The following is a 15,020-nucleotide window of genomic DNA, read 5'->3' as shown; positions in this document are numbered from 1 at the left end:
TTAGCTTTGACCGTACAAAAGACCTGTCAGAACTAATAGCATTTGTGGGAACAGGGAAATCACATAATTTCAATTGTTAAAATATCTTAATATGTTGGAGGTTTTTTTCAATTATTATCCTTACTGTATGTCTTCTTTAAACAAATTTCTTAAGGAGGAAACTCATAAGGCTGACAGACATTCATGGCCATCTTTCCCTGAGGGGTGAGAAGAGGAAGATAGTTTCTTCCAGTCCAGGAAATACACATTAGAGCCTCCATTATCTTAGGGGTCTCTCTGGGAATGCTGAACCAACTGTGTCTCTCTGGTCTTTCCTAAATTTGAAGATGGCAGACTATCAAAACCTACATAAAACCTCTCTCCTCCCTCCTCAGAAAAACCTCATGATTCCAAGGTGATTTATATAAGTAGTACTAAATTGTCAAAGCAGATAAATTTAGAGGGCAGTTAAACAAGTTTTAATTTACTCTTTGAAAGTTAAAAATCATTCTGTCTTTTATTAATTTACATTTTGAAGAGGGAAGGATGTTTTATTAGAGTTCTAATTGGGTAACACCTCTCAGCTCTGATGACACAGTATATACAATGCCTGTTCTGACTGCATATACATAGGTAATTTAATTATCATGTTTGCCCAGGTTGGATTCTTCTGCTTTATTTCTCTGATACCTAGCTCTTTATAATTTTGTATCAGTTGGTCATTAAGTGAAATATAGGTTTAATTTGGCAAATACAAACCATAGAAAAATGTTCAACAATGTATATTTGAAAATAACATTTTGTTACCTCTGTACACCATGCTGTTTTAAAATATACTTTTCTGTAAATATGCCCTTGCATGAAAATTCAGCTGGATATTCTTTATCTAGAGGGAGCAAATTTCGGTTGGCTGCTCAGCAGCAGTGATTGGGACCATTTGGTCTCTATGTGTCTGTATCTATCACCACATTTTGAGAAAAGGGCCATAGCAAACTTAATTTTTATGTGTCTTTAAACTTTTAATCAGAATACTTTTAACCTACAATACTAGATCGTTGGCATAAGATTCCAAATACTTTAAGTAATATCCATAAATTCTTGAAAAAAAATTCAAACATGAACAGATATTGGACAGATACTTAGAGTTGTAAACATGTATTTTGCTATTCTCCTCCCAGAATATGAATATAGTTATACATCTAATTTCTTTGTGCAACTATTTCCATTGGATGTATAGAATAACTGTAGGCAAAAATTACCATAATTGGCATTTTATGTGCAGTTATCTGATTTTCATACTTAATTGTACACAAAATTAGGCTGCAATTGCCTATTCCTCTATCTGTCCATGAAATATTGAAAACCTAAAAATAACTATTAATAAACTGTACTTGTGATTTGTGTGTATACCACTGTACATAAGAAAATTGCTTTGCCTAGTCTTGTATAAAGGATACATTAGAAGTCATTAGAGTACAAAAAGCTTATCACAGGTGGTTGATAGATCATTGCAGCCATGTAGGATTGTGATGGTATGTCTTTTAATCTGAATTTATGGTCTGTGTAATAAAGAAAGAGCACATGGTGGTCTGAATAATGCACAATGATTCAAATACTTACTAGTCATCAAGCTATGTCTGCCAATGGAAGCTTCTCACTTTCTACCTGGCTTTTCTCCAGCCTATGTCTTGCAGTTTAGAAGGAAACACATTCCAGTCTCTCGGATTTTGTGTGGTGGTGCAGAAACCAGAAGAGTTTAACTGCAACATTGATCTACCTAAATGTATTTATCTGTCTCTTCTGTTTCCCAAGTTCATCTGAGTCACTTCAAATTACAAGAAGAGATGAAAATGACAGCAATGACATTAAAACCCCAAACCCAAGCATTAAGTTCTTGATTATAGAGTTAGAAACACTGTAACCAAAAAGAAAAGTTTTTCCCCTTTCCATCTTTCTAGTTTGTACTGTACAGGATGGATATTCTTTTGCTCGCTGGCTTATGAGTAAGAGTCCAAAGCCTCATTTCTCTGAATCTCTCACTGTTTCTGTCTTTCAAAAAGACAATTTTTTTTTCTATTTTCAGTTCTCTGTCCTCTGAACTTTCTTCAGTTGTTTCCTTGAGAAATAGAACTATGGATTCAGATTTATCACTTCTCCTTTCTTTAGAATTACATTTCTACCCTTCTTTAGTATCTTTTCTGAATTTACATTAATTTTTTATTTCTTTATATGACACGTTAGCTTATTGGCTTTCGACTTTTACAACATTTCGTAAACTGTCATAACATTTTATAAATCAGAAGAGGCATTCAGTTTACATACTTTTAAAATTTATAGGGTCTAGCCTATTTTAAGGCTTTATAGAGATTATATATGATATATTAATAATATAGATGGCATATAGAATCCAGAGAGCTGTATAAATGATTTCCTTCCTCTTTGCCTGAAGTTATTTGTCTCTTTGGGATTGCAAGTATACAGACAGAACTGGAAGAAAACAGTTAAAGAAGGTACGGCTTAGCCTCAATATTTATTATTAAGTTTATTGAATAGTGTTTTGGGAAAGACTTGGGGGGCATTGCTTTATAAAGGAAAAACCTATTCAGTCCACAGCATACACATACTCATGTACTCTAAAAAACACACATATATCTCTCCCTGGAGCGCTGAGAAGACTTAACTGCTTAAGTGATTTGTTAAGTCTTTCTACAGTTGCTATTTTGTCTTCTTCCAAACTTTAATTTTTGTCTTGATAGTAACTTTTTATAGTGATACATGAAACTAACCTTGTGCCTGATATATTTTCATTGCACTGTATTTCTCCATAATTTCACTTCTCTAATAACAAACTGCTATGGTACAAAACCAGCAAAAATGAGAAGAGAGACTTCAGTGTCAGAGCGTTTCTAAGAGAAGGACTCACCTATGATTTCAGGAACAGTTGAATCAAGGAGAGTTACAGATTATGTGTCATGAGCCTACAAGGTTTTTGGGAGCATGTTGTTAAAAATGGATTGGGAGCAATGTGGACACGTAGGGACCTGATCTGCTTGAGAGCCACAAAGCTGAAGTAATAATGTATTATTAGTAAAATTTTAGTGGAGTAATTTTGAAGCATTTAACATACATTACCATACATTATATTAGAAACCCTGCTTCTGTAGTGATCTCATGGAGGCAATTTATAGAAGCTGAACAGTTCTATTGTATGATTAAACATGAATTTCTGAAGCTTTTATTTTGCTTTAACAGAACAATGAAAATGAAACAGCACTGCATTGTGCAGCTCAGTATGGTCATTCAGAAGTTGTTGCTGTTCTATTGGAAGAGCTGACAGACCCTACAATAAGGAACAACAAACTGGAAACACCTCTGGATCTGGCAGCACTTTATGGACGTCTGCGTGTTGTAAAAATGATCATTAAAGCATATCCAAACCTGATGAACTGCAATACAAGAAAACACACTCCTTTGCATCTTGCTGCACGTAATGGCCACAAAGCTGTCGTACAGGTGCTTCTGGAGGCTGGAATGGATGTCAGCTGCCAAGTTAGTGTGTAATTTCTTTCTTCTTCCTTTCATACTTTCTTCCTTTCCTTCTTTTCCTTTATCATTAGAATATGATTCAAATGAAATAACTTCTTACTTTTTTCTTTAAAATACACTTGCATTTACTTTGTTAGAAATGCTGCAAGGTGAAATATAATACAGATTTATTTTTTACGTTGCAAATGATGTAAGGGGTAATGATTCAAAGGGGTAACTCAAGAAAGATGCATGTCTTCAAAGCTGAGTGCATATATTTATATTGTCTTGAGACGTAGATACACAAATCACATCAACTGTTCATGTAGGTGTATATAATTATATTTTCTACAGCAGTGGCTGTAATGATACCAATCTGATTTGCTAAAGCTATGGCCTTTTATGGTCGTAGCAATCTGAAACAGTGCTTGACTGAGAACTCATTTTCTTAAGGTTATTAGGTTCCATGCTAAACCCGAAGTTACTAGGTAATAACCATTTTGATTTTCTGCATTTCTAACTTGTTGTCTAAATCTGAAAGAAAATTCTATAGCAATACACTCTTACAGCTACTGACTCCAAGCTGTTAGGTGCTTGGTGCATCTAGTTCTATGCACAGTAAGTTATAATAACATAAAAGGAGTAACTTTAAATAAAATAGACATAGTTTGGGACAGCTACAAGGTACAGCAGCAGTAAATTTTATGTTCCGTTCTTTCTACTGGAAAGTGTCCAGGCCTTTTAATAAGAGAGGACCAGATTCTGTTATACGTGACGTGTTGCCGCAGTCTTATGATTTTACTTGATTTAATTGTCGGCACTATATTTGTTTTTAAAGTGTATTTTATCCTCAGATTTAAAGTAGCTTTCTTGGTATATATATATATTTTATATATATATATATAAATATATATATATAAATATACTTTGAATTAAGGTTGTTTCAGGTTTATATCTATTTTCAGATAAACTAACAAACCAAACATAATTACATCTAGTTTAGAGTCACATCCAGACATTCTCTACCACTTAATAAATCTGGGGAACTTTGCCTAAACTTTGACTAAATTTTATATCCACTTTAAGTTTTATGTGCATTTAATCAAACACCTTTGTACGTAAAATTCCCTTTTATATAGAAAGATTACACTTGGATTCCATGTGTTTTCATTTCTGAATTCTTCCATCAAGGTGCTGTTTTTCAACTTTTGAGAAAAAGAATGTGAACTGGGGAAGAAAAAATAGACTAAAAAAAGAAAAAACAAAGAACAAAGCAAACCATAAAATATTAGAATATTTTAAGATTAAAAATGGATATTCTTAAGTGCCTTGCAGATGAGGTGGTAACATTTTTTTACTACTTTTATTATCTCTAGTATGTTTTGAGTTGGCGTCATTACTTGCTTCAAACTATTTTAAAGTGAAACACTTTCCTGTGGTTTGCCTTCTTGTGTATTTGCCTACCATTATACTTTCAATTTAATTTGATTTTGATTTTCTTTACTAGAAAGAGATACACTTGCAAAGGTTAATACAAGCAGCTCTTTTTTTTTTAATCTGACTTTTACTACATCTTCAGTAATTTAGAAAAGGTTAATGCTACAGAAACACATAACAGAACTCTCAAATGCATGTTTCTGAATGTATAATTTCTTTTCTATCTCTAGCAAATGAGGAAAAATTCAGAAAGTGAAGCCTGAATTGATATTTAAGACAGAATAATTGAAGAAAAATAGTCTCTGTCATGGCAACTTAAAGACTGGTGGTTACGTGAGGGCAAAATATTACGCAATGCTTTTATGAAATGTGTTCTTCCTCTTATGTAATCTAGATAATTTTAGCACTACTGTGAATTCTCCTAAGCCATTTTTATCTATAGTTATACCAAAAGTTTTTCACTGGCCTTTAAAAAATACAGTGGCTGCAATTTTTTTTTACAATCTTCTTTTAAGAAATGAGAGATTCTTTTAGTAATGATGTTTGGCATCTACACTAAAATTACAGGGCTTACTTGGTTTATTTATTTATTTTTATTCTAATTGCTTTTAAGTAATTTATATTCTTGGGTTTTTTCATAGTTATTCAGAGGCAGGGCAGTTATTTTACTTTATTGTGTTTTACTTTTTTGCACTAGGTTGTCTTGTTTCTTCTATGTTTGTCCTCCTTGCCGTAAGGAAATATCACTTATTTATTTTCTCACCGGTATACATATTCTCTATCAATATGTTCCTTTTCATTCAGCGTCTTAGCATATTGGCAGTTTGGCTCTGTACATATTGTTGACTTATTACTTCTGTAGCCTCTGAAAAATTCTGCTGATGATTACTGGCAGATAATTAAACTGAGCAGAACATGCAATGAACCTGTTACTTAAAACTGAACTCGACTTTTGTTATTAATTAAATTGATCTGCATCACTTATTGGGAAAGAACAATATACAAAGTAACATCTTATGTGGTAAATAAAATTGTACACAGTTCATACATGTTACATAAATTCAGTTTATCACCAGTAGAGAGCTCTCAGAATGTTGAGAGATGATTATAGAAGTAGCCTGTCTCCTATCACTCTGTAATTGTAAAGATATATTTGTTTAAATGGGAAGTTTACTTTAGCCATGTTATCTTTCTCTTCTGTACTCCCTGAGAACTTTAATATTAACAAATACTTGGGCTAATAAAAGACAGCATTTAATTTTTGAATTTATTAATCACACATTTTATTCACTTCCCAGGTCTATCCAATATCCTGCAATCTGAAATTATTTAGAATTGGGCAAATATGCTTCATCTCTTTATGTTTTGAGGTTTTCATTTAAATTGAAACACATGAAAAATACAGAGGTTTTGGGTGAGTGATAGATTTTGGGCCCTCAGTAAAATAAGGTACTGCACAGTTTCAGTCTGTTTCATGCAAACAGTAGTTTAATAATTGTAAATACCTTAAAAACTAGTCCCCTTCTGATCCAACTTTCATCTATCCCTATTTGCCTTCCCTGTCTGTTACAATAAGTATGGCAATTTCCACTGTTTATCTCTGTAGTTCTCTTGCAACAAGCTGTGCCCCTTCTTACTTTTTGATGTCACTATGTATAGAGGATATTCTGTGAATCAGTTTGCAAAGCCACCATTCTGTCTTTCAGGTTCTGTCTGAAATCGGTATCAAAACTATAGCAAACTGCCTATAAATTAGGACTAAACAAGTGGCCTAATTAAAAGCTTTTGCATATTTGCATGATTTAAAAAAAATTAATTTGTCATTATGAAAACCCTTAATGCTTCTATGTGAGCCTGCAAATTGTATGCAAAGTTGATTTATGTATCCTAGTGTTCCTGCTGACAGTGTCCTTCTATACTTGCTTGCTTTGTGTGTCCCGCTATGACATTGTACCTGTATTTGGCTGTAAGCTACTTGGGGCAGGTACTGTTTTGTTATATGCTTAGCACAATTTGTGCTCCAGTTCTCTGTATTTCATATACAGAAAACTTGTGGCAGGTAATCAATATATAAGCCATTGATGCAAACTCAAGCAGACTTTAGCTCAGTGTATTCATGGAAAAATGCCAACATTTTTTGTATTAAGTATCAATGGGAAAGAATTTCTAAATATAATGGTAGTGTTCACTTTGCCAGAAACATAAGATCCAACCCAGTGAAAGCTTCAGGAAGTAAAGCAGTGAATATTGTCCATAAATCTTAAGTTCACTTGCTGTAGTATAGAAAAGAAGAGTATATTAGTGCAAAAGTATGTCATTGTAAGTGAAAAAGATCTACCTAAAAGTTCTATCACATTTTAAATAATAGATAGAAATTATTTGCAACTGTATTTTTCAATCCTCATGATTTGTGTAATGTGCTCTGTTGCACAAGAAGAGAACATTCCAAACTTACTTCTGCCTTCAAGTAGTAAGCCACATGTACATTTACAAAGAGAGATATATCTACTCAGCCAGTCCTCAGAATTTCTCATGGCCCTGTTCATCCTGAGGCTCAGCATTTTCTCTATGTTAAAACGGAGTTTGGTAACTGAACTCTGGTAACAAGGACATTTCTGCCTTCTGGATAGTTTTTGGGTCGAGGGATCTGATTCAGTTGTTAGTTATTAACTATTACCGTGAAATCCTGCCTAGGGCTTTTAAGATTTATGTCAGCATTCATCTTTGTGACATCTTATGCAGGATTATACATCTGCATCTTACAAGTGTGCTTTCAATCTCCATATTCTCAGACTGATTTTAGTTCAGTTTCATGGTAATATTTCCCCTCTTGTTCAGAGAATCACCTTTAGAGCATACAGATCATTGCACTGCTTATATGGTGTGCCTTTTAAATTCCTCTTTTGAGTAGACTGTTTGTAATATGTATCTCATTTCCGGGATATGACATTCATTATCATTGTCTGAAAGCTCAGAGTTGTAAGGCATAGGCTGCCTCAGAATGCAGGGCAGTGCAGAATGCCTGTAAAGCATTAGAGGATTGTGTTCAGATATGACAGGAAATATCACGGTAGAATAGACCAAGAAGCAAGAAAGGAAAAAACCTGGCAGTTGGCTTTGGATACCTCCCCCAACACTATGAATTACGTATGTAGAGGTGGTTTAAGGTTTTATACTCCTTTATGCATAGCAGAGCTTTTAGTTCATTGTTACAGAGCTGTCTTCTGGCTTTCAAGTTAGATTTGTTTGCCTTAGACATCTACAGGAAATTTCCTCTTCGCGTGTTCGTTTTCATTCCATTTCTTATGAGATATGTGCTTTCATCAAGGAAAATATTGCTTCCCCTTTCCGCCAGTGGGGAATTTCGATTTAGAAAGGACTGCTGCCAGTGACAAGTATCATATCAGAATCTTTTCCACCCTTTAACTTAGTAGTCTAAGTATAGATCCTCTTCCTTGTCCTCGAAACTGTTGATTTAGCATGCCAGAACATTGATCTTTCTCAGTCTCAGATCATGCTACAGCAATGGATTCTAGATAGCTGTTTTCACTAAAGTATGTCCACTTCTTCTTTATTAGTACAGAGTGACCTCTGCAATTTTAGTCAAGGTGCAGCTGGTTTCCATCTCTGCAGTTCATCCTCATAGAACTAAAATTTAGTGCTAAGACCTTCTGTAACAATTGAACCTCTGTGGATTTCATTGTTGGTGTATACATTGCTAATTATTATCCCTGGCAGAATCACAGAATGGTTGAGGTTGGAAGGGAACTCTGGAAGTCTTCTATGCCAACCTACCCTGTTCAAGCAGAATCCCATGGAATAAGTTGCCCAGGACCATGTCCAAGCAACTTTTGAGTATCTCCAAGGATTGAAACTCTACAGCCTTCCTGAACAACTTGTACCAGCATTCAGTCACCTGCATAGCAAAAAAATGTTTCCTTGCGTTCAAACAGAACCTACTGTGTGTCAGTTTTTCCCCATTATCTATTCTGTCACTGGACGTGCTGAAACCTGACTCCCTCCCTGCAGATATTTGTACACATTGACGAGGTCCTTCTATAAGCTTTCATTTGTCTAGGCTAAACAGTCCCAACTTTCTAAACCTTTCCTCATAAAAGAGGTGTTCTGGTCTCTAAATCATTTTAGTGACTCCCTCTAGTAGCTCTGCATCTATCTTGTACTGGAGTGCCCAGAACTGGACAGAGTATTTCCGGTGTGGACTCACCAGTGGTGAACAGGAGGGAAGGTCTCCTCCCTTGACCTGCTGTCAACACTCCTCCTTGATGACAGGGAACTCTACGTAAATAGCACCAGGTCCAGCCAAAAGTCTTGAGGTTTATTTATGTCAGTAAGTGACTGATCCAAAGGAAATGCCATATCACATACAGAGAATAATAGGCTGTGTCAAAGTCTTTTTCGAGATTGCTGATGTCAAACCCCTTTCTGTAATTGGAACTATTTAGTTCAGTGACTTTTCTGAGAACTGTTATTATTCTCAAAAATCTCTGAGCTGCACTTAAGTCTCTATGGTTGCACTGTCATTGCAGTTAGCTCATGTTGAAGTCAACTGCAGTAACTGGAAACATCCTGGAGATATCGTTTGAGTAAAGGATTCTGAAACTGTGTCTAAGTATATCTGAATATTTAGTCTTCTTGTTCAGAATAAGCCTGTAAATGTTCATCTGGACTGCTTCTGAAAATGGAAAGATTAGAAATTGTTTTGAGAAGTGTGTTTCATATGTTCATTCTCTACTGACTTCCTTCTCCTCTGTTATACTGTCAGTAGACCTGATGCACGGGATGTAGATATCACTGGGCATCCTCTACTTTATATGTCCATGTACTAAGTATGAGGAAAGATAATAGGTGAGCCTTCCTATTGTGGACCTAGGAAAGACTTTTCAGGCTCAATTGGTAGAGCATGTATACCCTTACAGTGTGCTCACACCTTATCTCAGGATCTCTGATTACTTCTGAATATCCTGTCATTGAATTGCTGTAGTTCTCATGTATTCTGACACAAGTAATTAATAATGAATCACTGTATTCTTTCAGAGTTGGAGTTTTTTTCGTGTGTATGTGTGTGTCTTTAAAGTCTTTCCACCATAGCAAGTATGACAAGGGTGCATTTGGATAAAATATAGAAAAAACAAATTCAAGGAGTAAAACCTTTAACATTTGCCCATAAATAAATCTCAAAATCAAATTTATTATCAAAAAAAGGAGGTAAACCAGATATTCAGTGAGATTTAGTAGTGCTTTAGCTAGTGGCAATGCTATTGTATGGAAAGATGTGTTGTTCAGAGTTTTCAGTTACAGTCAGCAGGATAAAATATTAAGAAAAGTAGCTTATTAAGAGAGGTAGCTTGTTTTTCAGTACTGTAAATTTTATTTGAGCAAAAGTCTGCTCTTTTTTGGGTCAAAAAAACCTGCAAAATCAAGTTCACAGAGATCTAAGGTAGAATTTAAATGTTATAAACATAGACATCTAATGCTGTTGGAGATGCCTTAGGGTATGCAGAGCATCTGTATGAGGCAGATGTGAGGCAGATCAAACGTGAGCATCAACTGGATCATCAGCTGGGGGCCAGGTGGGATATCCAGGGGCATCTTTCACCGTGCAACTGAATTGATCTTCCAGGGTGTGATCCAGTTTCACGTTAAAACTTCTAATTGTAGATATCCCCATGTAACCTGTCTGACTTTGCTGAGCAGCTGATATATTGATGATACTGATGGTATTGACTAGATTTTCACTGCCTGTTACAGGAGTCTAGAAATTTTACACAAATGCAGGCTTGTTAACTGGGAATTGTATTACGTTCCTACTATATTTTCTTATATAGGTATTAATTTTATAGTAGAACTGACAACATTTATGTTGTTATCTATAATAATAATAAAAAATGGTAGTGTTTGTTCTTGCCCATTCAGTGTTTTGTATGTGTAGGTACAATAGAGAGGAAAAAATAATGAAATACTTCTTTTCTTAATGTATTCTTTACAAAAAGATTCATTGGTATTTTAATTTGCATTTTAAATGTCACAATATTTCTTTTTCTAGACAGAAAAAGGGAGCGCACTACATGAAGCAGCCCTATTTGGAAAGGTGGAGGTAGTACGCATTTTGCTTGAAACAGGTAAATCTGATTTACAGGAAACACTGAACAAATATTCTTAATTTTCCTAATCTCTGTGTGCCTCATCAACTTTTGGTTATACAAATTACTTTGATCTTTATCAACCTTTGCAAATCTAATCACATGTACTTCTCTTTAAAACACAGTTCTTTTGGAATAAGAAATTGCTATATGCAGAGAACAAAGGGGATTGTGCTAAGACTCATAAATTCCATATATGACTCAGTGTATACCACTGTATTCTGAGAATAAATGTATTCTGAGAACAAAATGGCTACATAAAATTTTGTTATTCACTCTGAAAGGCAGCCAAGAATATTCTTTGATGTAGAGACCAGAATGCTCGTGTTCACATTTATTTCCTTCCGTTAGCTATTCCTAACAACCACGCTATCCTGCTTGCTCCTTCATTTCCTGGATAAACTTTGAGTCTCTGTGAAGAAAGGGGGAGGCACTGTGTCTCTGAGAATTGCATTTGTCCTGAAAGGACAGAAGAACAGGGATATAAAGTCCAAACAAACCCATCTACTACATAATAAGAGTTTCAGAATTTTTTTACAGGTAAATCACTCATCTAGACAACCATCTTAGGTAAATGAGATCAACAAAAATAAAAATATCTAGAAATAACTTCTTGCTGATACGTGAACTTCTGTTATACTGAGGGATCTCGTTCATCTTTGTTATCAGTGCTTGTGGGGTTATTTATATATTGCAGAAGAAGGTATGTCATAATCACAGCTTCTCATCTGAATCTCAACCTGATCTGAGAACTGTTTTCAGAAAAAAAAGTCCTTCCAAGTTGCTTTTCTGTTTGGATGAATAAGAAGGAGGCTGAAAGGGATCTTCTCGTTTTTATTTCCTAAAAAAGGAAGGACTGGAGAACATCACAGAAACATAGGAAGCCCTTTAGACTACAGAAAAAGAACACCTCTTATAGATTAATACATGTTACAGCCTCTACCAGCATATAATTGTACAAGGCAGGATAGTAGAATTTTCATGGTGAACTCCTTCAACCCCAAATGCTCTGCACTTCTGTAACACTCCCCACCTTCTTCCTTTTTTACCTAACAATGCCCTTTTCTCTAGTTCTGCTTCAGAAAGACTCAGAAGATGTTTTAAGTAGCTACTGTGAAGGAAAAGTGTAAGTTGGTGTGTCTGGCCTCTGAAAGTCAGCTGCCACTAATTTAGTTGCTGGGCTAAATTAGCCCAGCAATATTTTGGTTTTATTTTCAGTGAGAAAAAAAAATCTCTTTCTTACAAAATGAACTAGGAAACTATCCATTGGGTTAGGAAATTACTAGAAATGCAGCCTTTTCTGGTGAGTGCTTTCAGAATGTGCTTATAAATCCTACTTCCTCTGATCTTCTCTGTTCAGTGTCCTGAGAAGAATTTCACTTTGTTAGGACTTTTCATGCCTTTACTTTTTATGAAAGTACATCCAAACTGAAAAACAACTTGAGTCTTCTACCACAGGGCAAACATTTCCGAAGTAGCCCTACAAGGCAAAGGTAGAGACTCATGCAGTATCATATACAACAGGTTCTGATTCAGGGCAAACCTTAAACATAGTGGTTACATTGACAGTTTGAGCCAATTACTTTGTCAGCAGTCTGAACAGTGAGTGAGGAAACGCTGTAGCTGTTCCCAATGCCCGCATACTACACATGGGCATTTCACTCTATTCAGAGCATGAATTTCAAAAATGTTGCCATGAAGTACAACTTTATTAACATAAAGTTAAAAACTTTTTCATATTTGTCATGCTAAAAAGGGGCAGAAGAATTTTCTGTCCAACCTATATTAATTTATTTTTGTCTATCAGTGTTCCCCCAGGAGATCAAAGCCTTTTAATGTCCAAAACAGTCTGTTAGTGTCTCATTAGGTGAGACCCTTCGCTTAACAGGTTGGCTGAGACAGACATTACATTTGATACATTTTTTTATAGAGACTACACTTAATAGCGATAGGGAAACCCCTCAGCAAGTTTCTGCTATGAGTTATTTCGCCGTCCATGAAACTGTCAGCACCTAGAAACAGACTCACTCTAACAGTTCACAAAATAACACATTTATTAATACAAATTTGTGACAATTTATAGGGTTCATTTCGTCTGGAATAGGGTCTAACTGCAAAACCACATTTAAACCATGTAGTAATAATAATAAAGTAAAACATAAGCAAAAACTTTAAAGCAAAACAACTTACTAAGAATACTATGAAGCAAAAGTAAACTCTAGCGATTTATAAGCAAGTAATTAGCATGCCTAAGATATGTCTCACCTTCCAGGCATCACCAGAAGTAAAGGGAGAAAGACCAGCTTGTCAGCCGTCGTCTCTCGCAGTGTTGATGGAACTTCTCCCCTGTTTTTGCTTATGTCCAATCTCTTTTTATACCTTTTTGCTTAGGCACTTTGAGTGGCTATAGCCAATAAACTAATTTTGGGGTGATAGACAAATGACACAGGCGCAAGGGGTGTTTTTCTATGTTCCCATCTGGCAGGAGGTTTGCAAATAAAGGCCATGTTATCTCCATATCACTCCTTTCTTTGTCTAGTCCTCTTATTAGTTTCTGGGTATGTCTCCCCAGGAGCTGGGGTCTTCCAGGAAACCATCAGGAGTTTTTTTCTCCTTTTGTGTAGCCTTATCTATCACCTTACAGTATTGCTCCCAAAACACCTATTGGTACTATCAACTAGAAAGTCCCCAGTGAATTAAAGCAGTTTGGAGAGGAACATAGGACAAACATTCAGAGAATTTCTTGGTTTTATAAAATATTCTTTTCAGGATACCTGTTTCTGAGAAACAGATTGTTAAAATAATCCCAAATTTGGTTTAAGAAGCTTACTTTATATCCCCATGAGTTACAGAAACATGAAAACCATCCATGTCAGCATGTGAATTTTAGGCTACTCAAGCTTTAAAGAGTCTGGTGTACTTCAGCTGTAATGCAGCTGTTAATCTGCTGCAGTTGTAAAAGCACTTGCTTTCAATTTGCCAGATAGCTGAGTCTGATACAGTACATTTCTAATCCAAAGCACTTGGGGTTAAAAATTCCACCACAGATCATTTTCTTTTTCAGGAATAGATACCAACATAAAGGACAGTTTGGGTAGAACGGTTTTGGATATACTTAAAGAACATCCATCTCAGCAGTCACTTCAAATTGCAGCTCTACTTCAAGGTAAGTCATATTCAGTGATACATTTGTTAGAGGCGAATCAGAATAGCATGGAGAAATATTAAGGCATATAGTAATTTCTATTCTTTAAATACTTTGTTATAGAAAAGAACAGTCTTTTCAATTAAACATACAAAATTCTTGTTTGCTAGTTGAACAAAAATAAGTGGTTCAGTATCTGAAATTCAGAGTAAACCCTTTCTTTTTTGTGGACCATAGAAATTAGCATGGTGTGTCACTTAATAGGTACTCTTCATTACCCAATAACATACTGTAATGTTTCACTTCATTTCTATTAAATTGTAATGATAACCTATGATTGAAATGCTCAATTCATTCATAAATGACAACTATATGACTGAAAGATGATGATTTTTTTCCAAAACATTTCATTATATTTTTCTCAATTTCCTTAAATTAAAAAACCCAAAACCACAAAACAACAACAAAACCCCCCAAAAAACCCAAAACAAACAAAAAACCCCCAAAACAAAACAAAACAAATAAAAACCAAACCAGGCAATATAGCTTGTTATTACAGCAGAAATAATGCTTTTTTTTTTTACATACCTTTGTTGTCATTCCTCATCTTTCTTTCATGGTGTAAGACTGTTGGAAGTCCATTGTTTACTACAGGTTTTTACTCTAGAAGATGGCAGTAAAGTGATGAAACATGAATTAGGACATAACTCAGTGTTAAATATAATTTATTCTCCTCTATGAAATTTTTTTCCTGCATCTTCAGAATAGTCTTT

General features: G+C 35.0%; 1 protein-coding gene across 6 annotated transcripts in view; it reads left to right on the top strand.

Moving 5' to 3' along the window:
* The window catches only part of ANKS1B (ankyrin repeat and sterile alpha motif domain containing 1B), a 423,694-nt gene that overhangs the window by 56,896 nt on the left and 351,778 nt on the right, over window positions 1-15,020 (top strand). For all 6 annotated transcript variants that reach the window (XM_027679966.1, XM_027679964.1, XM_027679965.1 and 3 more), the window contains 3 exons: window positions 3,232-3,528; window positions 11,006-11,081; window positions 14,167-14,268. In XM_027679966.1, coding sequence (XP_027535767.1) covers window positions 3,232-3,528; window positions 11,006-11,081; window positions 14,167-14,268 — 475 coding nt within the window. The remainder of the gene's footprint in view (window positions 1-3,231; window positions 3,529-11,005; window positions 11,082-14,166; window positions 14,269-15,020) is intronic.

The sequence above is a fragment of the Neopelma chrysocephalum genome, unplaced genomic scaffold (assembly GCF_003984885.1).
Source record: "Neopelma chrysocephalum unplaced genomic scaffold, ASM398488v2 Primary Assembly neopelma1_59, whole genome shotgun sequence".
In the NCBI taxonomy this organism is placed as follows: Eukaryota; Metazoa; Chordata; class Aves; order Passeriformes; family Pipridae; genus Neopelma; species Neopelma chrysocephalum.
This window is presented reverse-complemented; position numbering and strand designations above follow the sequence as displayed.